General features: G+C 48.8%; 1 protein-coding gene and 1 pseudogene across 3 annotated transcripts in view; one reads left to right on the forward strand and one right to left on the reverse strand.

Annotated features, from left to right (window-relative positions):
* The window catches only part of FBXW8 (F-box and WD repeat domain containing 8), a gene marked incomplete at both ends in the record, with an annotated part of 109,240 nt that overhangs the window by 38,912 nt on the left and 43,511 nt on the right, over positions 1-26,817 (forward strand). For both annotated transcript variants that reach the window (XM_080717439.1, XM_080717440.1), the window contains one exon: positions 12,935-13,092. In XM_080717439.1, coding sequence (XP_080573565.1) covers positions 12,935-13,092 — 158 coding nt within the window. The remainder of the gene's footprint in view (positions 1-12,934; positions 13,093-26,817) is intronic.
* LOC308277995 (NADH dehydrogenase [ubiquinone] 1 alpha subcomplex subunit 5-like) lies at positions 22,992-26,403 on the reverse strand (annotated as a pseudogene). Its single transcript has 3 exons — positions 26,235-26,403; positions 25,724-25,907; positions 22,992-23,018 (listed from the first exon to the last, which is right to left on the reverse strand). The product of its transcript is annotated as an NADH dehydrogenase [ubiquinone] 1 alpha subcomplex subunit 5-like (transcript).

Below are 26,817 nucleotides of genomic sequence, written 5' to 3' on the forward strand. Positions count from 1 at the left end.
ATTTATTTTGCGATATTGGGGGTGTAACCCAGCGGCATTCTACCTCCGAGCTATGCCCCAGCCCTATTTTTTATTCTTTATTTTGAAACAGGGTCTCACTGAGTTGCAGAGGGCCTCGCTAAGTAGCTCAGGCTGGCTGTGACTTGCAGTCCTCCTGTCTCAGCCTCCTGAATGCTGGGATGACAAGCGTGCCCACCACGCCTGGTGTATGTTTTATTTTTAAACAGGATCTTGCTAAGTCACTGAGGGTCTTTCTAAGTGCTGAGACTGGCCCCAAACCTGCAATTCTCCTGTCTCAGCCTCCCAAGTCCTGGGACTGCGGATGTGTGGCCCACCTGGCTGTGTGAATGTCCCTGTCTGGGGCCAGGTTAGAAAGGCCTGGGGCACCCTGACCTTGGCTTTTACCCACTCTTCTTCCCACCAAGACCAAGGGGCCCTCGGTCTTGGAGCACGTACCCTGTGGGCCAACAGCCAGCCGTGTCAGGACGAGTCGTAAGCCTGGCTGAGTCTGCGTCCCTGTCTCACGAGCGATTTGATGTAGGATGGAAGAAATCAGTGGGTAGGAAGGAGGCAGGCGGGAAGGAAAAGTAAAATATAACTTTAATAAGAACCTGGAGCTGAAGTGCTTCAGCCTCCAGTCCACAAACCAGTTCTCTTTCCCAGGCCTGACTCTCCCCAAAATTCCTGAGAAACCTGTAGATCCTAGAGTTAACAATATTTCTGAGAAAACCTGTAATTTAGGTTATTACAGCTTACCCATCAATCAGCTAATGAGGACCCCACTCAACCCAAGATCATCCACCCTAATGATGACCAGACCACCAGGAAGCGCCTCGGGACTACTGGACCGAGCTCATCCACCCTCGCGCTGACCAGACCACCTGCCCACCATAAACTGCCTCAGGACGACCGGGCTGAGCTCACCCTCAGATACCTCCTCTAGCCCACCCTGCACGAAAGTCCCCCTTAAGACCAGAACCCTGAGCTCCCCAAAAGGCCTTCCTCATCTCGAGGCGGCCCGCAATGTTTATTTCCTCCTCAGTAATCCTCTGTCCATAGCTCTGACTGGCGCGCGCTGAAGTGCTTTTCCGTCGCATTACCAAGGACCCTGCAGAGCTCCTGAGCCGAGGGCTCAGCCCAACAGTTTCTGGGTGCCTTCCCTCCTGTTCACAGTTCTTCCACATTTGATTCTAACCAACCCTTCTCATCAATCTCAAGTGTGTCTTGAGTTTCTGCCACACTGTTCTATTTAGTCACCCCTGACCGTATCTTTCTTTAAAAAAAATTGAGTTATAGTTGGCATATCCCAGAATTCACCCCTTCAAAGTATAAAATTCAGGGATTTTTTTTTTTAGTAAACACATACGATTATGCAGCTGACACCACTGTCCTAATTCCCGAACATTTTTACCATCTTCAGAAGAAGCCCAGCCTCACTGTTTGCGGCCGGTGGCACTGTGTCCTCCCAGAGGTTCCTACCGGCCGCGCCTCTCGCCCCGTCTGCTCCTGTCGCGCCCCTGGAGGCGTGGCGTTGTGCAGCACGCAGCAGCGGTCCTGCATCTTGCCATCTCTCCCAGCCACTCTTACTGTTATTTTACTTAGAAATAGCTCTTAGTTTTACAGCATGAGTTTTCTTTGCAGTAACTTTAAGTGTCTTTTAAAACTGGAAGAGCTCTCTGATGTTCTATTAAACACCCTCTAGTGCTGTGCATTGTTTGGTATCGAGTAAGCACTAAACTCTAGTACCCGAGGGCCCCTTCTTCTGCCACCCTTTGCTCTTTAACATGGGAATCTGAGGAAATGCCCATTTTCTCTCGTCTCTTCTCTGACTTTTTGGCTGACTCAAATGATTTTAAGCCTGGAAGAGACTTCGGAGCTGTCGTTTTGTGTGAGGTGACGGAGGCTCGGGCAGGGTGGGCGTGCGCCTGTTGCATGGTCCCTTGTGCTTCTGCGATGTCCACACACAGCCTGAGTTGACTAGTCTGAAACCTTGGTAACACAGCATTCTTCATTTACCTTTGTGGCATGTACCTTCTCTTTTTAAAAATAAAAGTGGTAGTAAAACTAAATTGTTTTTGTAAACGTGTTAAAAAGTAGAGAAGAAATCCATCTCAGTCCTGCCATGTGACATAGTTTACTATCCACAAAGCATGTGTGGTTTGGTTTTCAGTCTTTTTTTCATCGTTACATACTTATGTTTACATCTTTATTCTTTTCTCCTCACTAAACTGATGAGAGTTTTTCTTCCTGCTGTGTTATTTTTCATTACTTCCTTTGGTTGCAAAGTCCTTGAATAATTATATCCTAATTTTCTCCTTTATTCTCCTAGAAGTGGACATTAAAATAGTTTTAATTAATTTTTATTTACTTATTTTTTTGGTGGTACTGGGGTACCTGGAAGCCCTTCTACCTCCGGGCTACACTCCCAGACCTATTTTTACATTTTCATTTGGAAACAGGGTCTCCTAAACCAGCACGCGCGGCTGGCTTCGAACCTGCGCGATCCTCCTGTCTCTGCCTCCCAAGCGCGGGGATTACAAGCGTGCGCCACCACGCCCGGCGTAAAATAGTTTTATATGTTTTATTATACAGCCACGCATTATTTAACAGTGAGGAGGACGTGTTCTAGAGATGCTTCGTTGGTAACGTCATAGGATGAGCACACACTAACTAAGATGGGTGTGCCATCACTGGGCCGCACAGTCTCCTAGGACCACTCATACATGTGGTCTTTTTGACAGATTTCTTTATGTGGTGCATGCCTGCATAACGTTATGCATATTCTATGTATAGAAATTTGAAGACTTTTTTTAGTGCTACAAATTTTCTTTATTTAAAAATTCTACCTGAAGCTGGGCGTGGTGGCTCACGCTTGTAATCCCAGCACTTGGGAGGCTGAGACAGGAGGATCGCACAGGTTTGAAGCCAGCCTCAGCTACTTATGAGGCTCTCAGCAACTTAGTGAGACCCTGTTTCCAAATAAAATATAAAAAAAAGGCTGGGAGTGTAGCCCAGAGGTAGAAAGCCCCTGGGTTCTACCCCAGTACCACCAAAAACAAACAAACAAACAAAATAAAAATTCTACCTGAGCCGGGCATGGTGGCGCACACTTGTAATCCCAGCATTTGGGAGGCTGAGACAGGAGGATCGTGGTTCGTGGACAGCCTTAGCTACTTAGTGAGGCCCTTAGCAACTCAATGAGACCCTGTTTCAAAATAACGAATAAATAGCCGGGCGTGGTGGCGCACGCTTGCAATTCCCGCGCTTGGGAGGCAGAGACAGGAGGGTCGCACAGGTTCCAAGCCAGCCGTGCTGGCGTAAGAGACCCTGTTTCAAAAATATAAAATAGGTCTGGGAGTGTAGCCCGGAGGAAGGAGGGCTTCCAGGAACCCCAGTACCACCAAAAAAAAAAAAAAAAAAAAAACGAATAAAAAAATAGGGCTAGGGGTATAGCTCGGAGGTAGAATGCCCCTGGATTCCATCTCTAGTACCTTAAAAAATAAATAAATAAATAAATAAATAAATAAATAAAATTAAAAATTCTACCTGGGTATGGTGGTACACACCTGTAATCCCCATACTTGGGAGACTGAGAACAGGAGACAGGAGGATCATGGGTTGGAGGTCTATGGGTAACTTAGGGAGATCCTATTTCAAAGTAAAAACTAGGGCTGGAGATGTAGCTAGGTTTGTAATACCTCTGGGTTCAGTCCCCAGTAGCAAAATAATACACACACACACACACACACACGCGCGCGCGCTATCATAGAAATGAATTCTATATATAAGATTAAAGAGTTTTTTGTTGTTGTTGTTTTTGCGGTACTGGAGATATGAGACCCCGGGGGGGGGGGGGGCACTCTACCTCAGAGCTACACCCCCGTCCTTATTTTTATTCTTTATTTTGAAACAGTGTCTCAGTGAGTTGCACAGGGCCTCACTAAGTAGCTGAGGCTGTCAGCAAACCGCAATCCTCAGGTCTCTGCCTCCTGAATGCTGGGATGACAAGCGCGCGCCACGATGCCTGCAGGATTAAAGAGTTTTAGCTAGGCACAGTGACGCACACCTGTAAATCCCAGTACTTGGGAGGCTGAGACTGGATTACAGGTTTGAGGCAGCCTCAGCAACCTAGACCCTGTTTTAAAATAATAAAGGGCTAAAGAGTATAGCTTAGAGGTAGAATGCCCCTGGGACCAATCCCCAAAACTGTACATGCAAAACAAAAACAAGGTTTTTTCATTATCCTTACGTTTCTGATTATTTGCCTAGGCTAAAGTCTCATAATGTTTTCATAATTCAGTGAAATTATTGAATTTAGAAAAATGAAATTTTATGGCTTTTCAGATTAGGAATTGTTTTTAAATGGCTTTTATAATCCTCAACTTCTTGACTTTTTTGGTTCTAAGTTCCCAAGCTAACTCTCAAGCCTGCTTCTGAGTAGACTTCCCTCCTTCCTGGCAATGCCAAAAATAACGGTGAGCCTTCAGGGGTCACCCACGGCATTTGGGCAAGAAGCCAGTGGCCTTTCTTTTGAGCCTCTTGCCCTGTCAGTTGTACCCTTTTGAAATAGTGGGAGTCATGTGTTCAACATGTATGTGCCCGTGGAGCCTGACCTCAGGCCCAGCACCCAGGATACTCAGAGTGTCCTCACACGCCTAAGCCCCCTGCATGACCACACCCTTCCGGCATTTCTCATCCCCGTCTGTGCCTTGCCCGGTCACTCCGGAAGCACGTGCAGCATCCCACACCACCTCGAGCCAGAGGAAGTTCCACCTGTGAGCCCGCATCTCAGACAATACTGACTTCTTTTTTGTGGTACTAGGGAATGGACCCAGGGGTGCTTACCTCTGAGTTACACCCCTAGCCCTATGCTATTTTTTGTTTTGAAACAGGATCTCACGAAGTTGCCGAGGCTGGCCTCAAACCTGTGATCCTCCTATCTCCGCCTCCCATATATGAGGATGACAGAGGTGCACACCACACCCGGCTCTGACTTGGCTTTTCTAGCTGGAAATTTCTATTTCCTTGGGGAAATTTTGATTTAGGAGTCATCAGTTGCTGCAGAATAAGCCACCTGACTTTCTCGCAAAGCCCAGTGTCTGTGTACATTTTCGTTGTGGTCTGGTGGCCCCCTGGAATGTTATTGAGCTTTTATGTGTGTTTTCTTGTATTTTAGGAAAAGAGATGTTACCTAGAAAGTTGGGCGATGGTAAGAGATTAGGAAACGTTCTTTTTTTTTTTTTTTTTTTTTTTTTTTTTTGTCGTTCCTTTTAGAAACAATTTTGGTTTTTGGTGGTGACAGTTCCAACAAAATTTAGAGTTTTGGAATGTTTTTAAAATCATATGTTGGAGCCGGGCATGGTGGCGCACGCTTGTAATCCCAGTGCTTGGGAGGCTGAGACAGGAGGATCGCACAGGTTCAAAGCTAGGCTCAGCTACTGAGTGAGATTCTCATTAACTTAGTGTGACCCTGTTTCCAAATAAAGTATAAAATAGGTCTGATAGCCTAGAGGTAGAAAAGCCCCTGGGTTCCACCCCCAGTACCCCCCCCACACACACATCATACATTGGCAAGCTAGCGTGGTGGGGCACGCTTACAATCCCAGCATTTGGAAGGCTAAGACAGGAGGATCACAGTTCGCGGACAGCCTCAGCTGCTTAGGCCCTTTGCAACTCAGACCCTGTTTCAAAATAGGGCTGGGAGTGTAGTGTGGAGGTAGAATACCCCTGGGTTCCATCCCCAGTACCGGAAAAAAACACCTGGTTGTCACTGAGGAAAGTATTAGGAGGAAAGGGGCCGTGGGAGCGTCCTCGTTTTGTTTTGTGGTGTTTGGACTGTCCTCCCCGTCCACTCTGGAAGGTGGGCGTGGCAAACAGGTGACATGAATTCAGAAAGGTCGCAGTGCGAGTCTGGGGGCCTGGGGCCAGGTGGAGCTGCCTGCGTGGTGGTGGAGAGCCGCCTCGGGGAGGAGCGCTTCCCCGTGCATCTGGGGCCAGCTCGGCGCCGTCAAGCTCTTAGCTCACCAGAGGCTTTATCGGATGCCCAGGAGCGCGGCGGTGTTTGCAGTGAACTCCCTGCTCACTGTTACTCCAGGTCTTTAGTCTGGGGCATTCCAGTGTGCACAGGGAAACACATTTCTCTGTTCACATGAGGACCACTTTCCTCGCTCTTGGCTGAAGACCACGCGTGTGCACCTTCGGCACCCCCTCGGTGCCTTGCCCTGGCTTTGCGACACTGTGCCCGCCTTCCCCGCGCCGGCCTGCCTTGCCTGGGAGAGCAGCGCCCGTGCCCAGGCTTCTCCTCTGCCACATGGGCTGGAGGGGAAGCGCAGTTCTCTTTGTAAAGCGCTGGCTCCTTCTCCCCCACGCCCTCCGCGGTCTGTCTTACTCCTTTGAGGCCAGTGAGACGCCCGCACCGCTCTCTCCGGGCAGGCAGTGCCAGGAGCGCAGCGTCGACTTACTTTGATCACCCGGTCGCTGTCCAGTGACCCAGCCGCTCTGTCTCCTTTGGGCCTGGAGCTCGCAGAGCAGACACAGAAGCGCTGCCGCCTGAACCTTGCGCGGGTGCTTCCGTTTGCGTAGCCGCACTTCTGTTACTTAAAACTTCACTATCGTTTCACAGTTAAGAGCTACTAGAAAATCAGTTTAAATAGTCATTGACGGCAACTTGAAAAACCATGTGTTAGGCCGTTTTTTTCCTCCATTTTCCCCAGAAATTGAGAGTGTCCCTTTATGTGGACAGTGCACCTGCCATGATGTTCAGAGTCTTTGATTTGAAGTAGTATACGTGCACCCTGCATTTGAAACATTTTCTCTGCTGGGCGTGGTGGTGCACGCTTGTCATCCCAGCACTTGGGAGGCTGAGACGGGAGGATTGCACAGGTTCGAAGCCAGCCTCAGCTACTTAGTGAGACCCTGTTTCCAAATAAAAGTATAAAATAGGCCTGGAGTATAGCCCAGAGGTAGAAAAGCCCCTGGGTTCCACCCCCAGTGCCACAAAATAATAATAATAAAAATAAAAATAAAATAAAATAAAAAATAAAACTTTTTTTCTTCAGCCGGGCATGGTGGCGCACGCTTGTAATCCCAGCATTCGGGAGGCTGAGACAGGAAGGTCACAGTTCGCGGACAGCCTCAGCTACTTAGGGAGGCCCTTTGCAACTCAGTGAGACCCTGTTTCAAAATAAAGAATAAAAAATAGGGCTGCGGGTATAGCTTGGGTTCCATCCCAGTACCAAAGGAAAAAAAATTTTTCTCTTCAAGTAGTGCCGTTCTCAGGGATAGCAGTCCTAAGACCCTGCTAGTTTCATACGAATATATAACAAGCAGACCGTGCCTTGGCTCTCGAGACGAGCGCTGCTGTGAGTACAGGCTGGGCGAGGGCGTGTCAGGGGACGCCCCGTGGCCCGAGCCTGCCCTGGCCTTGCTTTTCTTCAAGCTGCTTCCCCTGACAGTCTTCCTTTTGGCTTTGCTTTGTATGGATTTTGTGTTGCTGCTTATGATGACAGCGGACCGTTTCCCATAAGGAACTCGATCATTACCCGCTAGGGACCTCTTTTTTTAAAATACTTTTAAGCTTACTTATTTATTTTCTGTTGTGAGGTATATGTGCTCATCTAGTAAATAAGTCTGAGGTAAGATATTGATAAGTGACTCAAGCAGCGCATTACACTCATTACATCCTTAATGAAGGAGCTCCAGAATGTCGTTAATAAATACTGGTGAACTCAGGGCTTTCTTCATCCGTCTCTGCTCCTCCAAGGAATAATGGGAGGGCCGCAGCTACCATAGCTCTGCATAATCATCGTCGACGCTGCCTCTGTTGATTGTGATTGACCGAGACGTATGGAGCAGTGCTGTGTACGCAGTGCACGCACCGCGGCGGGCCCATTAAGATGCTCATCGCTTTTCCGTCGATGCGCCCTGTGCCCGCTCCATGCTTGCTCTCGTGCACCCTACAGGACATCTCTGCACCGTGGGCTTGGCCTCGTTTGGTAATTGTGTAATACAACAGAGGCATGGTTCATATAAAATAGCAAATATTTTTCTTTTATTGGCTTGTAATCTGTTATTACTAAAGAAAGCACAGAGCAAGGGAGGGGTTCTTATTACAGCTTTACATGTTAAGGGCACACATGTTTCTTAGAGTGTGAATATTGTACCTTTAGGGGCCTCTGCTGAATGGTTCAGCAGGCTCTAAGCCACTTCCAGCTCTAGGCTGAAGTCCGTCTGCACGTGGCATGGAGAGATGACGCTGCGCGCATCCCTTGTTCATGAGGAGTGCGAGGCCCATGGCTGGTGGCATACGGAACAGCAGGGGTGCCTATCAATGGGCACCGGGACGCACCAGGAGGGCTCTCAGGCGACTCGCGTCAGGCCGGGTCCCTCCTGGACAGTGCGTTTCATCTGTCGAGATGACTGGCACTTGTACAGGCAGAGCGTGGGACAGGAAGTTCGCTTCCTCCTGGACCAGCACGGTTGATCATCCACTCCAGCATTTACTCTCCTGTTGAGCTGGATGGAGCGCAGCTTCAGACCCTTCTCAACACGGAGACCTGGGGTTAACACACAAAAGGCACCACTTGCTGTCCTGACCCAGGCAGGACTGGGACCTGATCTGAGCATGGCTGCGTGGCCGTGGTCCTGTGGAGGGGCCTGTCACAACACTCCCCACGTCCTCACACAGCCTGGCAGGCAGGGCTGACGGCATACCTGGAGTCTGCCCAGCCACGCTCGGTGGGCCTCTCGTCTTCTGGTTGAAATGTAGTGGCGGAATTGGTGGGGCAGGGCCAAGGCTGCATCCTGCAAGCCTGAGTCACAGTCCTGAGGACAGTACATTCCTTATATTGCCCTTAAGTGGAGCTGTGTCTGTTTAAAGGTACTGTCATCTGAGGAGGTGGAATGGCTTGTTGGCTAAGCAGCAGATTGAGAAAAGCCTGGCACATTTTGATCCCAGCTGTGCCACTAAAGTGTCTTGTGACCTTAGGTGAGTCCCAGCCTTCCTTCTGAGCATTCCAAATCAGCACCACCCACCCTGTTGTTATGAAGAGCTCTGAACAAATTTGTTTCTAGAAAATAAGAACTGACACCTGGAAGCAAAATGGAACCCCTGCTGTATTTACACTGGAAGGAGGGTTAAGGGCTGCTTCTAGTTGTACAGAGTCTCCTCCTATTTTTCCTTCTGGCCTCTTTAGTCCAAATAAGTAGTCTGCTTATCGGAAACTTACTAGTTAATGAAAGCTGTTTGGTGGTAAATCATTTTAAATTGGCAATTGGCTCTGGCGTGCTGAGCCTGGGAGAGGCTCTGTTCCCATTCTTTCAACAAAAAAAATCAACTCTGGTCTCTGACCTACTTGTTCAGAGGTAAACTCAACCTCGCCAAGCATGAAAGTGGCTGGAGAGCCCTCGGCTTCCCGTGCCGCCGTGCCGCAGCCCACGCACGTCCTCACATGTAGGAGGCTGCTTTCTTGAGGCTCCTTTCGTGTCCTGACACCAGTTGGTGTGTTGGGTGCAGTTGTCCTTGTGCAGACACTAATTAGAGAGCCGTCCACGGCACTGGGGTCCAGGGCTCGCTGACAATGAGGCCATCATAGCGGCGTCTTAATTGGTGGAGCGTAATTGTCATTAGGCAGCGATGAAGACATCTGGAGCTCTGGAGGAAAGTCAGCCTTTCCCCCACTCCATTTGCTATCTGGTCCTGCTTCCCCTGGCCAGCATTGTTAAGTGCTTTTAGATCACGTTTAGGGTTTGGTCCAGCTCCCTGTGCCCCAACCAGTGTTCCGTAATGGCGAAAATTAGCATGAGTTCTTGAGCACGAAGCCCAGCTCCTGTTGCTACTGTCTTTTGAGTCATTGACATACTCAGTACCTGCTGAAGTATATTCTGAAATTTAGTCTCTGTTCCCTTAGGGATGGAACCCAAGGGCATTCTATCCCTGAAATACCCCCCCACCCCAGCCCTTTTATTTTGAAACAGGCTCTCACTGAGCTGCTGAGGCTTGCCTCAAGCCTGCAGTCCTTCAGTCTCAGCCTCCTAGGTACTGGGATTCAGGCATGCACCGTCACGCCAGGCTGGAGCCTTTTGTATTTTACCCTTTGAGTTCTTTTGGAGCAAAACACTTAATGGGATTCTTAGGCTCTTTGTCTTTGAAGAACAGAGTTAACTTAAAAGGATATCTGAAAAAAATTTGTTTATCAAAATAATTGAATCTTTTGTCTTGTAGAGCAGGATTTACTCACTTAAATAGTGCAGGAAGGACATGCATTCTGAGTGTTGCCCTGATCGCGAGCGCGGGAAGGCAGCGGGCGCTATAGATGAAGAGAGGGTCTACCCAGCTGCCACACGCCGCCCCAGGCACCTCTGGTCTGCCTGGCGTCGCTCTGCATGGGGCCCTGCGGCGGAGGCTGCAGCACTGAGGGAGGACTTAGCAGTGGAGATCATGAGGACCTGGTCTGCACACCTGGACTGCAGCAGCAAGTGCCATTTCTGCAGGTGAAGGGCACAGCAGCTGAGTCCTTCCTGCCAGAGGGAGGGCCTGGCCTGGACCTTGGTGGGTGGTTTGGGCTGGGTCCTCGCTCAGTCTGGGCTGCTCTAGAAGACACTGATTCAGTTGGGTGTCTGGGGCGTTCTTGGGCGCTGGGTGCGGGAGATGGCAGCCTAGGCAGAGCCCCTGAGCGGGCCGTGCGGAGGAGGCCTCCGGGAAGGGTGGTGGAGGGCCAATGGCGGCAGCGTGTGGAAGCTCATCTGGAGGCGGCTGGTGGAGGGGAGCTGGTTTGTGGAGGGTTTTCAAGAGGTCCCGTAAGTCAAATTTTGTTCAGTGAAGTGTTCAGAAGTGAGACTTTGCAGAGGACGTCCGAGGTGTCGAGCCAGTTCCAGTGTGACTCCTAGTTGTTGGGTACGTGGCTCTGACGGCGGAGGCCTGGGGTGAGCAGGCACACCAGCAGGAAAGTGTGTCTGAGCACGGACACGGCCCGCTCAGAGCATGGGGAGGAGCGCAGTGCTTATAGAAGAGTGGCTCCTGGGCACCAGGTGTGCTGCGGCGGCCACAGGGCAGGGTGGCGGCCGGCAGAAGGGGCGCAGGCAGGCTGCACAGCCCCGTGTTGGGGGCTGACTGGGCGGGGTCTGAGCATGAGAGCGGGAAAGGCTTGGCCGTGGTGTGTGGTGGGGAGGCGATGCACACGGGCCCCCTCTTGTACCAGCACCCAGGGACTGGGAAGACAGGGACAGAGATAAGGAATTTGGGAGCAAGCTGGCGTGGCAGCGCCCTGCCTGGAGCTTTTGGAGGAGGGCGCATGTTTGTTTTAGATTTGCACTGCAAGCAGGGCAGCTTCCTTTAGGGGAGAAAGGGCTCCTCAGGCACCTTTTGGGTGTTAGCAGATCGCTGTTCCTATGGAATCCCAGCCCTCCCTCTCCTCTTCCCCCCACATGTAGAGCTGTCAACAGTTGGTATCTCACCGCTTGCTTCTGTCTGCCTCAGAAGTCGAACCCATTGTCCCCCACTTTGCGACTTTGTTGTTGCTTTCCTGGGCGCTCTGCGCTCAGGGTGCTGACCCGGCTGAGCTCTCCACTGAGATGCTGTCCTCCACACCCCGCTCCTCCCGTGGCGGCCTCCAGGGGACACCACAGAGTAGCTTGAGACCAGGCCGTGGTGTAGCTGGCGCAGTGAATGCGTTTCCTGGTGGTACTTTCCCCCAAAGTTTCTTGATTCTCCCATCTCGTGAATTCTGTTTTCTTTCCTCTGTGTTTCTGCAAGGCAGTACCATCCTTTTCATTTCTCTTTTCTGAATTAACTGCTTCCTTCTACGTAGACTCTTATCTTAAGGCTCCAATCACATATGGCCCAGGAATTCAAACATACTCGTTCAGTCTCTGTAGCTGAGCAAGAGTCTCCTCTGCAGAGGCCTTCCGAGCCGTGCTGGGCTCAGGTGAAGTTGCTGTGTGGGCGGTGGGTGTGGGCAGGGCTCCTGGGCGGGACGGAGAGGGCCCTTTTGTGGGGCGCCCTCTGGCCAGCAGCGTCAGCGCCGCACTTGCCTGCTGTTGCCAGGTGTGGGGCCAGACCTGGGCGAGTGCATCTGCATAAGGGAGGGCCAGCGGGCAGGCAGCGGCCTGGCATGACGGGGTGCACTCACTGACGACACACTGTTGAGTGTGGTAGATGAAGAATTTAGGGCATCCTCACCGCTGCCTGCCTCCTGGGGTGTGGGCCCACCCTAGGCCCGAAGGCCTTTCCATCCCAACCCTCCGCACTGCCGCATACGTGGACTCGCACTCTGCAGCACAGGTGAAGGGCGTCGTCCGCTGTGCGCGTCATCCGGCCGCGTGGCCACCCTAGGCCCTGTTCCCGCAGGTCCTGGCCCTGCCTGGCAGGAGGAGGAGGTCATGGGGGAGTGGCAGCAGAGCTAGGACAGTGGCAGAGCCGGAGAGCTCTGTGTGTGGACAGGAGCTTTCATGACAAGGCAGCGCTGGCTGCTAAAGGCAAGATTGAATGTTTCAGGGAGTCAGCTCGTCTTTATGAAATGTGGCGTGGATGAGGTATTCGAAAGCTCACGCCTGCAAGACCATTCGATCTCAGTTCCCCAGCAGCCCCTGCCCGTATGTGTTTGTGTGTGAAATCTGTTGCTTACGCAGATTTCTGCTAGCGATCCCTTTGGTGGGAGAACCTAAGGGAGCAGGTTGTTGTAATGGTGTACAAGGGAAAGTGAGACGCTCTGGCCGCCCGCTTTCTCGGTAGAGTTTCTAGTTTGGAGTTGTCAGCCTTGTGCTATGAGAATGTGAACTATGTTCGCAGCCTTCTGCCACCCGGCTGACATCCCCCCAGCCACTCTGCAGCAGTGCTGAGGGCACCCAACGAGCAGCTCTCGCCCGCTCTCGGTTTAAGGCCCTCCCATTTTCTCTTCAATCCCCTTTTGGAAACAAGTGTACCCTTCTTTTCCAGATATACATCAGGGGACGTGCGGGTGTGGGACACCCGCACCTGGGACTACGTGGCCCCCTTCCTAGAAACAGAGTACGAGGAGGATGAGCCTGGAATGCAGCCATACGTCTCCTTTGTGAGGATAAACAGCTCGCTGGCGGTGGCAGCTTATGAGGATGGTAAGTAACCGCAACCCTCCTCCCTATTAAGGAGAAAAAAAGCTTTGCAAAAATTAAGCAGCTGTGGCCGGCTCCCCCCTGTAATCCCTCCTTACATACACGTGGACACACACACACACACACACACACACACACACACACACACACACTCCTGCCTTATGTGAAGAAGTTGGCCGGTAACCCTGAGTGCATTAGCAGGCATTGGAACACGGCACCCATTAGAACTGGTGTTCACCTCCTGCTGGAGCCGTCAGGCTGGGGGAGTGCCAGACCACCGCGCTGGCCAGGCCGTCTTAAGCAAATAACTTGTTTGGTGTAAAATATTAAACATACTTGGCCTGCTTTTCCTTTAGCCTTTGCTCAGTCCAAAAGGAATAGTGATAAGGGGATAACATACATAATCTGTTGACAAATAGGAAAACAGAGAAATGAAACTCAGTGTCTACCTTTGTCTGGCAGATACCACCATACAAAGTACCCGGAGGCAGCGTGTTGCACGTTCTGGCGCTGAGAGAACCTTTTGTGTGTGAGAGCGACCGTGGGCTTAGAGAGGTCCGTGGGAATGTGTAAAGTTAGCTCTCCAGAAGGAAATGCTAGTCCGTGTATAGAGAGCAGAAACAGTGCTTTGAGTGGTCAGGGCAGTCTGTGCCCTGTCCCTCAGGTGCTGCCGCCATTATGTCGGAAGGCCTGATCTGCACGAGCTCTGTCCCCCTCGCCCAGCGCTGGACCGCAGTGTTTCGGAACGTTAGCACTCATGTTGGGATGCTTGCGCAAATCCTCAGACAGTGTGACGTTGTCAGGGGACAAAACTAAGGCACAGTGGCTAGTGAGGAATTTTATATCAGTGCACAGTTAAAATAAAAAATTAGAGCCGTGATCTTAAATATTTGAACTTTATTTCTTCAGCAGTATGAAAGCATGAGTGTGTGTGCGTGCGTGCTTGTGCATGCGTGTGTGTGTTTACTGGTATTGAACATGGAGTTATTACCCCCTAGGTTCTGAGCTCTAAGCCCAGCCCTATTTTAGTTTTTATTTTGAGAGAGGGTCTTACTGAATTGCTGAGGGTCTCTTCACATTGAACCTGTGATCCTGCTGTCTCAGCCTCCCAAGTACTGGGATTACAGGACATGTCCTACCATGCCTGGCTGAATTTCGCTCTTTAGATTTGATGCTAGTAGACACCATTGATGGATTGTTCTCAGCCTGTAGAATTTAGCTAAGCTAAATGGTTTACTTCTCTGGTACACTTACTAATATTTCATATACAGTTAGGGTTATAGATACCTAGCAGAAGAGCGACTCAGGTTTCTTTGCTACTTTCCGCAGTGTCGATGAGCTCTTTTCTAAGCACCTGCATGTAAGTTGTATTACTTTAAGTTACCATCAGACAGTTCTCCAGCTGTCTAAGTAGCTTCCTCCTGCCACGCACACGCTCTGCCTGCGGGGAGAGTGAGGGCCAGAGAAGCCCGCTGAGCAGTCTGGTTGGTTGTAGTCAGCCAGCGCCCAGAGCTGAGGTTGTGTGTCCGGCTGTGCTGCGTCTGCAGTGCCAGAGACTTGCAGAAACGTGCACCTGGTTTGTCTGCACTGCATGCCCTGCTGCTCTTGAGTTTGCACTTAGAGCGTGAGGGTACTTGAGTGTGCAGGGTGCTGCTGGGCATGTGTGTGTGTGTCCGGTGCTGAGATAAACCAGGCCTGGTGCCTGTGAGCTCGTGCTGGACCACCGAGCTGCACCCCGCCCTGGTTCTGAGTTCATTACACTGGCCCTGGCCCTCTGGTGCTTGTCACACAGGAACCTTGGAGAACCGTGTAGCTATAGGAATCTATTTTCTTTGACAAACACTTGGCAAGTCATTGTCAAAACATTTCAAATATTTAGTTTAAAATTTCCATAGTTAAGATGCAAACAGTAAAAATGTAAATAAGATGTAGAAGAAAATGGAGTCAGAAGAGCAGCGTAAGTGTGTCCTGCGCCTGCCCCTCAGATGGGCCTGCTCTGGACGCACCCCGGAGAGACCTGCTGTGTCTGCACTCACTCTTTTTAGCACCTGTGTAGTATTGTGTTACGTGGCCATACTGTAATTTATCTATGTGGGCGGCGGCGCACATCTGTAATCCCAGTACTTGGGGGCTGAGACAGGAGGATGGCAGGTCTGAAGCCATCCTTAGCAACTTAGGCGCACTCAGCAAGTTAGTGAGACTCTGTTTCCAAATTAAAAAGTAAAAAAGAAAAAGGATGGGGGCATAGCTTGGAGGTAGAGTGCCTCTGGGTTCAATCCCCAGCACCACAAAAGTCAGTGCCGCAAGCAAATATCATGATGAACTCGTGCGGGTAAGTGTGTGGGGTAAACTGAATCACTGCCGGTCGACGCTGCGGGTGCTTCTCCCTTGGGTAAGTCCCGTGGGCTGACCATGTCTCCCCAGAAGTGTGTGAGGACGCACATGTGTGATAGTTGAGAACGCACTTGCTGGGCCTTACGCGATTGTTTGGTTAAGGTACTAGAAGGTGAACCCAGGGACATCCTACCTCTGAGCTACACCCCAGTCCTAGTTTACTATTTTGAGGCAGGGTCTCACCAAGTTGCTGAGGCCGGTCTCCACCCCGTGGTCCTCCTGTCTCAGCCTCCCGGGTGCTGGGATGACGGAGGTGCACCCCGCACCCAGCTGCTTGCCCTTCGTGCCTGCCTTTCTTAAAGTGTATGTAAACACCTTTTCATTGTGCTCTTAGTTGTTTCTGACTTCCCCGTTTCCTTTCTGGGTTTTCTCTTTTTTCATTGAAAAGAAAAGGATAAGGAAGTCACCCCAGGCACAATGTGTTTTGAATATTTTTTGTTTGTTGTTTCTTTTTAATGGATTTTTATTTTCTGAAAGGTAGCTTTTTGGGTATTAATTTGATAGGAAGTGTTATATGAATATTGTTTAAATTTACATTTCTCAATGTGAGAGAGGCTGATATTTTTTCATATGCATGCTTGATATTTTTAGTTATTTCTCTGTCTTCTGTTTACTGTTATGGCGCGTGTGTGCGTGCGTGCGTGCGTGCGTGTGTGTGTGTGTTTACTGGGATTGAACCCAGGGGTGCTCTACCCCCAGCCCTTTTTGAAATTTTTGTGACAGGGTCGTACTAAATTGCTGAGGCTAGCCTGGAACTTGGAATCCTCCTGCTTCAGCCTCCCAAGTAGCTGGAATTATAGGTATGTGCAACCACACTTGGCTGCCTTTAAACCCTGTTTCATATAGAATCCAGCCTGGATTACTTAGAAATATGGATCCAAATGTTTCTTTTCAGCAACCTTTATCAGCAAGTTCATCTTTGCCTTGGTGGAAAAGGAGCCGCTGCCTTTCTAAGTTTGTTAGCTGTGAAAATATCTTTGCATCATGTCTTTCTTGGACTTGTGCTTCGGTCAGCCTGTCCGACGGTTCGCGCTCACGTCGTTGAGTTTGCTGTTTTGTCCTTTCGGGCTGCTTTTCGCTTGGGGAGGAGGTTGCTCAGGCTCAGATCAGGAAAGCTTCGCAGCGCCTCCAGGGCGCAGTGCTGGCCGCGCAGCCTCGATCTGGTTCGAGGCCACTGGGCGCCAGGGTCCCTCTTCTCTTAGATCAGCTTCTGTGTTTTCCTGACCAGTGTGGTCCCAGTTGTTAAATTTCTGTGATAAACAGCAGCCCGGGTCTCAGGTGGCGTGGTCTTTGGTTTCACTTCAGTTTAACAGATCAACACTGTAATTTTTATGTCAACACGTTCATGAATAGCTAATTCTGGGCAAAGATAGGTTCAAATAATCAAGCACACACTTTCTTTTTTAATTGCTCCTGTCCAGGATCAGTGAACTGGCTGGTCTAAGGCAAAAACATGGCAAAAGGGAAGTGTGCCTGTGGGTCTGGTGCCTCACAGAGGAGGAGTACGATAATACAGTGAGCGAACGCGCTCCAGCTCTGCGTTGTGCGCAGCGAAGCGGAGTCCTGAGACCTCAGTCTGTCCACCGCATGCCCCACGGCAGGAGTCTGGCCCCACGGGCAGGGAAGCAAGCCTCCCTGCCTCCTGTCGCCGCCTGCCCTGCAGGAGCGCTGCGTGCGCACCTGGGTGCTGAGATTTGGCAAGGTGATCCACAGTTGTGAGTCTTGAATTCCAACCCACTGGCCTCATATTTCTTCGGCCTTGTTTCCGATTGTCAGCCCTGGCCGCCCTCCAGTTTGATTTTACCACTAATTGTATTGCACGTTACCGTACCGAAATGAATCAAATCAAAATGCTTTTCCTGGAGCATTAGATAAAGCCGGCGAAGGTTCTGAGTAATGAGCAGATGCTGCTAATGCAGGGACAGCGGGGACCTTGCCAGGACTCCATCTGCTCCATGCCTGCCTGCCCCTGGCCCAGAGCCACCGCGATGGGGAGCGGCAGCATGCTGGAAGCCCCACTCCCTGCTCAGAGTTAGTCTTAAAAACTCTCTGTGGCGATGAATGAGATCACACACTTCCTAGGTGCAAAGAAGTTCCTATTTGTCTACCTGAGAAAGGAGAGGAGAAACACGACATGGTGTGTATTAGCAGGTGGGCCTCAGCTGGACAGCCCAGCCTCCCGCGGTGCACTCCGCAAGGCCCCGAGGCTCCTCCGCTCCTGCCGCTTCCTGGAGTGGGGTGATCGTCCGGGCACACCGGCTCTGTGGGCCAGGGCCCGGCCTGCCCGGGCACTCACTGAGGCAGCAACGGTGCCCCGGGCCGGGTCTCTCCAAGCCACTTTGAACAGTTAGCTCTGGAGACTGGTGCTTCTAAAGTTTTATTTATTATCTTGTTTAATAAAAATATCAATTAATTTTGCTTGAATCTCCTGATTGTTGGTGATGACCCTTCGGTGTGACGTGCAGTTTGCCCCTTCCTTGGCTCAGTGGGAGTGTCAGAGCAGAATGTTAACGTGCTGACGCATGGCTGTGGGGCGCCTGGGACGACTGACCGACTGACCGGGATGGTGGAGGGTTTTGTTTCAAGGCCTTTCTTGTCACTCTAAAAATTTGGGAAATCAGTTCTCACCTGATAGCTTTGCCTCCCCTGAGGCCCAGACACTTAGCAAACAGAATAAAATGAAACATTGTGACAAAAACTAAAAAAATACCAGGAGTAGTAGTCCTTTAAAATGTAGGGTCAGCCAGGCCTTGTGGCACACACCGATAATTCCAGTACTTGGGAGGCTGAGACAGGAGGATTGCAGGTTTGAGGCCTCAGCAACTTAGTGAGGCTCTCAGCAATTTAGTGCGATCCTGTTTCAAAATAAACAAGATGAGGCTGGGGGTGTAGCTCAGAGGTTAGAATGCCCCTCTGCTCAATCCCAGTGCCACAAAGTAAAAAAACAGGATACATCTCACAATTTTTGTAATAGTAGGAGTGCTTCCATAAAATGGGAAAAAGTTATTCTGAGTAAAATGCACAAACTGTTAAAAAGATTGTTCTTTTCTGGATAAAAGATATCCCGAGGAGAACTGAGAATTGTAAATGCAAAGTTCTGAGCTGAGGCGGTTAGGTGTTCAGGAAGCATAAGGAACGGAGCTTTAAGTGACTTTCATCTGGCCTCTTCTGAGGGTGTTAGAGTTGGCTTCACCAAGCCATGTAGAGGCCCTCTCATGTACTAGAGAGTTGCTGAATTAGTGTTCTTTAAAGGTTTTTCTTTTTCTCAGTGAGAAGAGCTTAATATATTTACATATGGTTTGGACTAGACATGCATTAAAATTGAATTATAGGGCAGTGTTTGTCCAGTTAGAGACCACACAGATGGTCTTGAGTGAGAGTTGTAAGAACTGTAGAATTTTTAAAAAATCTATGTCTTTGTTTATGACAATCTAAAAAAAAAAATCCATCTCTTTCGGCCCATGTCTGAGCCACACTGTGGGATCTCCGTGCATGTGAGTTTGTGTTCGCCTGGGCTCATGCCCATTATAACCTTGTAATATGGTTTTTGATGCTGAGGGGCCTACAGATAATTCTGAGGGATATGAAAGCTCTTAGATTTAAAAAAGAAAACATGGTATATTAGGTATAGTATAGCAGAAAATCAACTTCTAAGGTAGCTAAGATTTTTTTCTGTAGAAGAAAGTAGCACATTAAATTTATGATATAAGACAGTATTAATCTTTTGGGGTCTTTGGAAGCAGATTTGCTGAAAATTGTATTTTAATAATATACACTTTTGCTTTTCAGCCTTTTGGCTAAGATCAAGTGTAGGATCTGTTCTTATCAGTTTACTAATAAACAGTATTATACATACATTCAGAGTACCTGTCCTGTCTTACCACAGTTGAAGTTAAAAGTCAAGAGGAGTAATAAATAGCCCAAAGTAGTTTGGGGAAAGTAGTTTAGACTGGAGAAATAAATTGTCAGTTCTTAAGTGTACCTACTGACAGCTGAGAATGAATTCATTCTTTAAGGAAGGCAAGTCAGATTCTAAGTGAGGGAATTTCCCTCGCAACACTTGCATTTTGGTAACAGTGTCTGTTCCACTCAACCCTTGGGCTTGTGGAGTGAGTGCCGTTCTGCCTTGAGAGCATCTGCAGCCAGCCTTCCCATTGGGGCCTGGGCTGGCCCTGTGGCCGGCGTGGTGCAGGGCAGGCGCCTGGAGATGGCTGCTCGGTGCACTGTGGTTAGGGGCAGTTCTCCACGACTGGGAAGGGAGGGAGGACAGAAGGGGAGAACCAGAACGGACTCTGGCGTGAGACTGGAATGGGGGCCTCGGGAGGAGTGGAGACGTGAACAGAGGGTGTGTGCGTGTTACTGGCCCTCGCTGTGTTTGCCGAGGAGGTGTGGCAGCAGCAGCCCAGGGCCTGCGAGGCAGTGAGTGCTCAGCTCCTGAAGACACCACTCTGCACTCAGAGGAGCCAGGGCTGTCTGAGGAGCGCGGACTCCAGCGCTGGGGCAGGAAAGGACAAAGTAAGCCTGCAAAGATTTGTGCTGGGAGGTAGGGGAGTGCTGGAAGACTGGGTGCCATGTGAAGGGCTGAGACAGGAGGATGGCAGGCGCGAAGCCAGCCTCAGATACTTAGCACGGCTCTCAGCAACTTAGTGAGACCCTGTTTCAAAACTAAAAATAAACAGGGCTGGGGGTGTAGATTGGCAGTATAATGCCCCTGGGTTCAGTCCCCGGAGGGCCCCCCAGATGTGTACAGAGCTCGCTGGAGGGTGTTCTCATTGGCCAGATTTAGACATTTTAAAGTATCAAAGTCAGTATTGATAGTGACAGGTTATAGCGTACCATTGAATAAAGTAGGAATTCACATGTATACACTAATAAATAGATGAATAAAAAGGAAGAAAAGAAAAAACTACTAAAAGTAGAACATAAACTAATACAGAAAAAAATTATTAGAAGAAACTAATTGGTAATCATGGTAATAATGGATTCAGACAAAAATCAATTGATGCTAAAACTTGTGGCTGAGAATGAGAGTTGGAATTTCACATAGTCTCAAAGAATATCTTCACGAAACGCTTGATAAAAAGAAGACAAAGCGGTGCTGCAGGCGAGACGTCTGGCAGACCGCATCTCGATGGAGTGGTCAAGTTTGGCCCGCAGTGGCGGCACCGGCTCCCCGCGCCACGTGGCAGGATGCTGTGGGGGCAGCACAGTCAGCTCGTGTGCACAGCCAGTCGTCCTGAGGGAGCCTGGGACAGGCTCGCGTTGAGGGACGAGATGGCTGGCCTGTGCTCTCCAGAACCCGATCTCCAGAGTCGGGGCAGAGGAGCATGCGGTGAAGGTGAGGGGCGAGGCAGCTGAAGGCGCGCGGCCGGGCGCGGGCCTCTTTGTATAAGGCATTGCTGGGGCAGCAGATGGCGGGGTCCCAACTGTGGGTGCGTAGGACTTCTTGCAGCTTTTATGTCATTTTGAAGTTGTTTCAAAATTATAAAAAAAACCTTTGTTATCAAAATGCTATAATAGGAATTGGACTTACCCTTGTGTAGACATATTAAACCATGGTTTTCAGACATTGTGATCCCTTAGTAAAGGAAAACAAACAGGGTTTTACTAGTTTACCAGCTAGAAAAACTCAGGACAAGCCAGGCGTGGTGGCGCACACTTGTAATCCTAGTACTTGGGAGGCTGATGCAGGAGGATTGCAGGTTTGCAGCCAGTCTCAGCTACTTAGTGAGGCCTCTGCAATTTAGTGAGACCCTGTTTCAAAATAAAGACTGAAAATAGGGCTGTACCTTGGAGGTAGAATGCCCCTGGGTTCAATCCCGAGTACTGCAACACACACACACACACACACACACACACACACACACACACACACACCATAAAGAACTGCCAGGCACGGTGGCTCATGCCTGTAATCCCAGTACTAGGGAGGCTGAGATAGTAGGATTACAGATTTAAAGACAGCCTCAACAACATAGTAAGACTCAGCAACAGGGTGAGAGCCTATTCAAAAAACAAACAAACAAACAAACAAACAAACAGGAAGTGATCTTGGAGGTAGAATGCCTCTGGGTTCAACCTCCAGTAGGAATTAAAAAAAAAAAGAATCAATAGAAACAGAGACTCAGAAATGACATTTATTCGACATAATGTTAAAGCAGCTATTATAAATCAGCTGCATAGATATTAAAGTGTACAGTTATAGGTGTACAATGATAAGGAAAGAAATGAAAAGATATTTTAAAAAGCTGGGCATAAGGCTACACACTTGTACCCTCAGACCTCTGGGATGCTGAGATGGAGCACAGGTTCAGGCTAGCACAAGGTAACTTAGCAAGACCCTGTTTCAAAATAAAGCTAAGAGGGCTGTGGCGTAGCTTAAGGTAGAATGCACCTGGGTTCAGTCCCCACCATCACCAAGTGCGGGGCAGGGGAGTCCAAAAGGAATCCAGAGAGGAACGATGAAACAATACACAGATCAGAGAACAGAGGGGGAAAAGTCAGTGTGAAACTGAAGGCGCAGAAATAGATCCTCTCTGAGGGGATTAAGAAACAGCTGGCCTGTCTGGGCAGTGTACAGTCTCCAGACAAACGATAACTGAGGCTTCATTAACAGAAGATCTCCGTGGTAGGGAATGCTAAAGTCAGAAGCCATGAGTAGTGGAGTGTGGGTCTACACAAAGGAATGTGGAAGGACAGGAACGGTGAATAGATATAAACATGCTCCTCCTAAAATCCCTTCAGAAGTTCACTGGGCTGTTTAATGAAAAAGTAATGCCAATGTATTATGGGATTTATAGCTGTATAGAAGTTGATTCTTGCCGGGCGTGGTGGCGCACGCTTGTAATCCCCGCGCTTGGGAGGCAGAGATAGGAGGATTGCGCAGGTTCGAAGCCAGCCGCGCGGGCTGGCTTAGGAGACCCTGTTTCAAAATATAAAATGTAAAAAGAGGTCTGGGAGTGTAGCCCGGAGGTAGAAGGGCTTCCAGGAACCCCAGTACCACCAAAAAAAAAAAAAAAAAGAAGTCGATTCTTACGGTAAAAACGCTTGGCTTACACAAAAAAGGACTTTTCCTACTTGCTTAAGAGCATCTATGAGACCTACAGCTAACTTCATTTCTCATGGTAAAAGGCAGTGCTTTCCTCTTGAAAAACAACAACAAGGTACTTTAAACGCTTTTACTCAACTTTGTGCTGAAGTCTTAGTGCACTAAGGCAAGAGCGAGAAAAAGAAATACAAAACATATAGATAAAAAAGGAAGTAAAAAATGTCCACGAATAAGTTATATATAAAATCCTAAGCAATCAATAAAAATATTACAGGACCTAGTAATTATATTTTACAATGTCACTGGATATAAAATAAATATACAAAAATCAATTGAGCGTCGTCAGGTTATAAACAAACAACTAGAAATTGGTTTTGCATTAAAAAATACGAGACAGTGGAGATGAATTTGGCATGTAATAACTGGATGCTGAAAACTGTAAAGTCATGCTGAGGGAGGCTCACACAAGCCTGCGTGAAGACAGTCGCTGTGGGCACAGGTGGAAGGTTAGGGTGTCAGTGTTCACCTGACTCATCTGGAGACTCTGCCTCATCCCAATAAAAACTTCAGCAGGTGTTTGCTTGTTTGTTGTAAAAATTAAGCCAATTCTAAGTCTTAAGGCCTAAAAAATTTCAAGTCTCAAGGAAAGTGCACAGGGCCAAAAAGAGTTTGGAGGAAGAAAGACAAAATTGAAGGACTTACCCAACCTGATTTCAAGATCTACTCTAAAACTATGGAATCAAGACTGTAAGCCGGGCGTGGGGGCGCACGCTTGTCATCCCCGCACTTGGGAGGTGGAGACAGGAGGATCGCGCAGGTTTGAAGCCACCCGGCGCTGGCTTAAGAGACCCTGTTTCCAAATTAAGAAAAGTATAAAATAGGTCTGGGAGTGTAGCCTGGAGGTAGAAAGGTTTCCAGGAACCCCAGTACCACCAAAACAAACAAACAAACAAACAAACAAACAAACAAACAAACAAACAGACTGTGTTAATAGCATTAGAATGGACCTGTAGATCGATGGAGCAAAAGAGACCCATCCACTGTTTTTTTCCCCCCAAGCAAAAGTGCTAAGGTAATTCAGTGATGAGATCTGTCTTTTCAACAAAGTGTTAAATAAAGAAAATAGAAATCTGTGCGCTCCCCACCTCTAAAGTGACCCTTCATTCCTACTTCATGCCATTTACAAGTTAACTCAAAGTGGATTGCAGTCCTAAGTGTAATACTCCTATAAGGAAACAAAATGGGAGATCATTGTGACCTTGGGTTGTACAAAGTGTTATGATGACTAAAGCACAAAAGATAAAAGATAAAATGACCAGTTAGACTTCATCAAAATTCAAAACCTTTGTGCTTAAAGGCCATTAAGAAAATGAAAAGACATGCCTCTAACAGGCAGAAAATACTTGTAAAATATACGTCTACTCCGTGACGTGCATACAGAACACACAGAGCTTTTACAGCTTAGGAAGACAGCCAGTTAAAACTGGCAAAATATTTAAATAGATACTTCACTAAAGAAGCTATATGAATGGCTGGTAAGTCTATGAAAGGATGCTGAAATCATTAGTCATTAAGCAAATGTAAATTGAAACTGCTCTAGAGCATCATTACATACCCAGTACCAGACCTTAAATTAGGACGAGTGATGACACAAGTGTTGGTGGAACCTGGAGCAACTGGCACTTCCAGAATGCAGACCAGAGACGGCCTTTGGAAAGCGACGGGCAGACTCCCTCCCCAGCGTGCTCGCTCTCACATGTCTGTCCAGGTGAATGAAAATAGAGGTTCACACAAAAACTTGTTCTTGATTGTTCATGGAATTTTATTCATGGTAGTTCTTTTTTTTTTTTTTTTTTTTTTTTTTTTTTTTTTTTTTTTTTTGGTGGTACTGGGGTTCCTGGAAGCCCTTCTACCTCCGGGCTACACTCCCAGACCTATTTTTACATTTTTATATGGAAACAGGGTCTCCTAAGCCAGCGCGCGCGGCTGGCTTCGAACCTGCGCGATCCTCCTGTCTCTGCCTCCCAAGCGCGGGGATTACAAGCGTGCGCCACCTCGCCCGGCCTATTCATGGTAGATCTAAACTGGAAGCAATTGAAATGTGTCTTGGCTGGGGAGTGTGTAAATATGTTGTGGTATATGCACATAACGGAATACTGCAATCAGTCACATTGAGCACACGAGCAATGCGTGCAGCAGCAGCGTCGGTGAATCTCAGCAACATTCTGCTAAGTAAGCGAAGCCAGGTGCAGAGAGTGTAGGGTGTGCCCAGTCCCGTCCATATGAGACCCCAGAGGCGGCAAACTCACGGCGGAATTGCCAGGGGCTGGGAGTAGGGGAAGGGCCTACAGTGGGGTGCGATGTGATGATTGTGGTAGCATAGAGTATATGTGTCTACTCTCAGCAAAGTGTGCACTTGGAGTTGACGGGTTTGTTCGGCGGGTTTTAGATCTCCTTAGGTGTGGAATCAGACCTGCGGCTCACTCCCTCTAGACCAGGGCTCCACCACTGAGCTACCTCAACACCTGAGCTTGTTGATTTTGCATTTAGGCTTTACCTCAGCCAAACTGATTTTTTAAGGTGTGGTTTTAATACTTTTTGTCAGTGTCGTTGGAGTCACTCTTAATTATTTCTGCTTGACCAGAGGAGAAGGCAGTGTCTGTGCTAAACAGTCGACATTTCAGGGAAGGACCTGGGCTTGCTCGTTCCCATTCCTCAGGGCTCTGCGTATAGACTGTGCTGTCCAAGCCGGACAGATCACAGAAACCAGGTTTAGATTTCTAAATATTACTGCTTAAATAAAAAGAGCCAGGCACCATGTGTGGTGGTACATGACTGTAATCTCTATACTAGGGAGGCTGAGACAGGAAGATCACAGGTTTGAGGACAGTCTCAGCTAGTCGTGAGACATTCAGCAACCTAGCAAAATCCTGTTTCAAATTAAAAAAAAAAAAAAGAGGGCTGGGAGTAGAGCTTGGAGGTAGAAAGCCTGTGGGTTCAACCCTCAGGTCCACCAACACCAAAACAAAGCAAAAAGATGTATACACAAGTTATAATAATTTTTTTCTTGTGGTACCAGGGATGGAACCCAGGGGCATTCTACCTCTGAGCTACACCCCCAGCCCTATATTTTATTTTTTTTATTCTTAATATACCAGAACATTTAATTATATCCTTTTCCCTTCAGCCCACCGAAGACATTTCATGTGATTCTGTTGGCCATTTCCACTGTGAGCAGGCGGCTCCTCCACGAAGGGCTCCCATGGTTTCCACTGTAGCATTTTTCTTGCCAGACTCAGTTCACTTTCAGCCTGAGGAACCACCTCTTCTCTTTGGCCAAGAGGAAGTTTGCCTTCTAGTTTTTTTTTTTTAATATCTGTTTTCACTTTAATCATATCCAGCTTCTTGTTCATAACGTGTTCTGTTTTTTCTCTATGCTGCATTTTTAGGAATTTGATCAGATACGTCAAGAATCGTTGCGTACAGCCGGGCGTGGTGGCGCACGCTTGTAATCCCCGCGCTTGGCAGGCGGAGACAGGAGGATTGTGCAGGTTCGAAGCCAGCCATGCTGGCTTAAGAGACCCTGTTTCCAAAAATATAAAAATAGGTCTGGGAGTGTAGCCCAGAGGTAGAAGGACTTCCAGGAACCCCAGTACCACCCAAAAAAAAAAAAAAAAAATCCTTGCATACAATATTCTTAGCCCTTCATGCGGTATCTCACACACAGCCAACCCCACCAGGCCAGTGGTCTTCAGCACGCCCGCCATCACAGCGCCAACAGCCGCCCTCGGGCTGCCCTCTGGTCTTTCTATTTTTGAAACGGGGTCTCACCGAGTTGCAAAGGGCCTCGCTAAGTAGTGAGGCTGTCCACGAACCACGATCCTCTGGTCTCCCGAACGCTGTACAGTAATATTTGACATGTTTATGTAGGAAGGATCCAGATATCACAAGAGTAGGCCCGGTGTCGGCCACGGCTAGGCGGCCGCTTGACCCCGGCATCCGCGGTCTCTGTGGAGCCTGCTTCTTCCCCGCGTCTGGTCCGCTCTCCAGGCCAGCTCTGCCCGCGTCGGTCTCGGCGCTGTGTGGCGGGCGAAGCGGCTGGCCTCGGCTGTGCACAGCGTATCTCCTCCGCGCCGCCCTCTCGGTGCTCTCCCTCGTAGAGGAGCTGGTCCAGATTCTTTGCCTTCCTCTTCAGTGTTTTTCCTTTGACTTCGTGTTCATCTCCTTTCCAGTTTGCTGTATGTTTATTTTTCTTCTTTTTCAGATTTTCTTTTCTTTCTGCTTTG

This window comes from Muscardinus avellanarius (assembly GCF_963383645.1).
Source record: "Muscardinus avellanarius genome assembly, chromosome: 21".
In the NCBI taxonomy this organism is placed as follows: Eukaryota; Metazoa; Chordata; class Mammalia; order Rodentia; family Gliridae; genus Muscardinus; species Muscardinus avellanarius.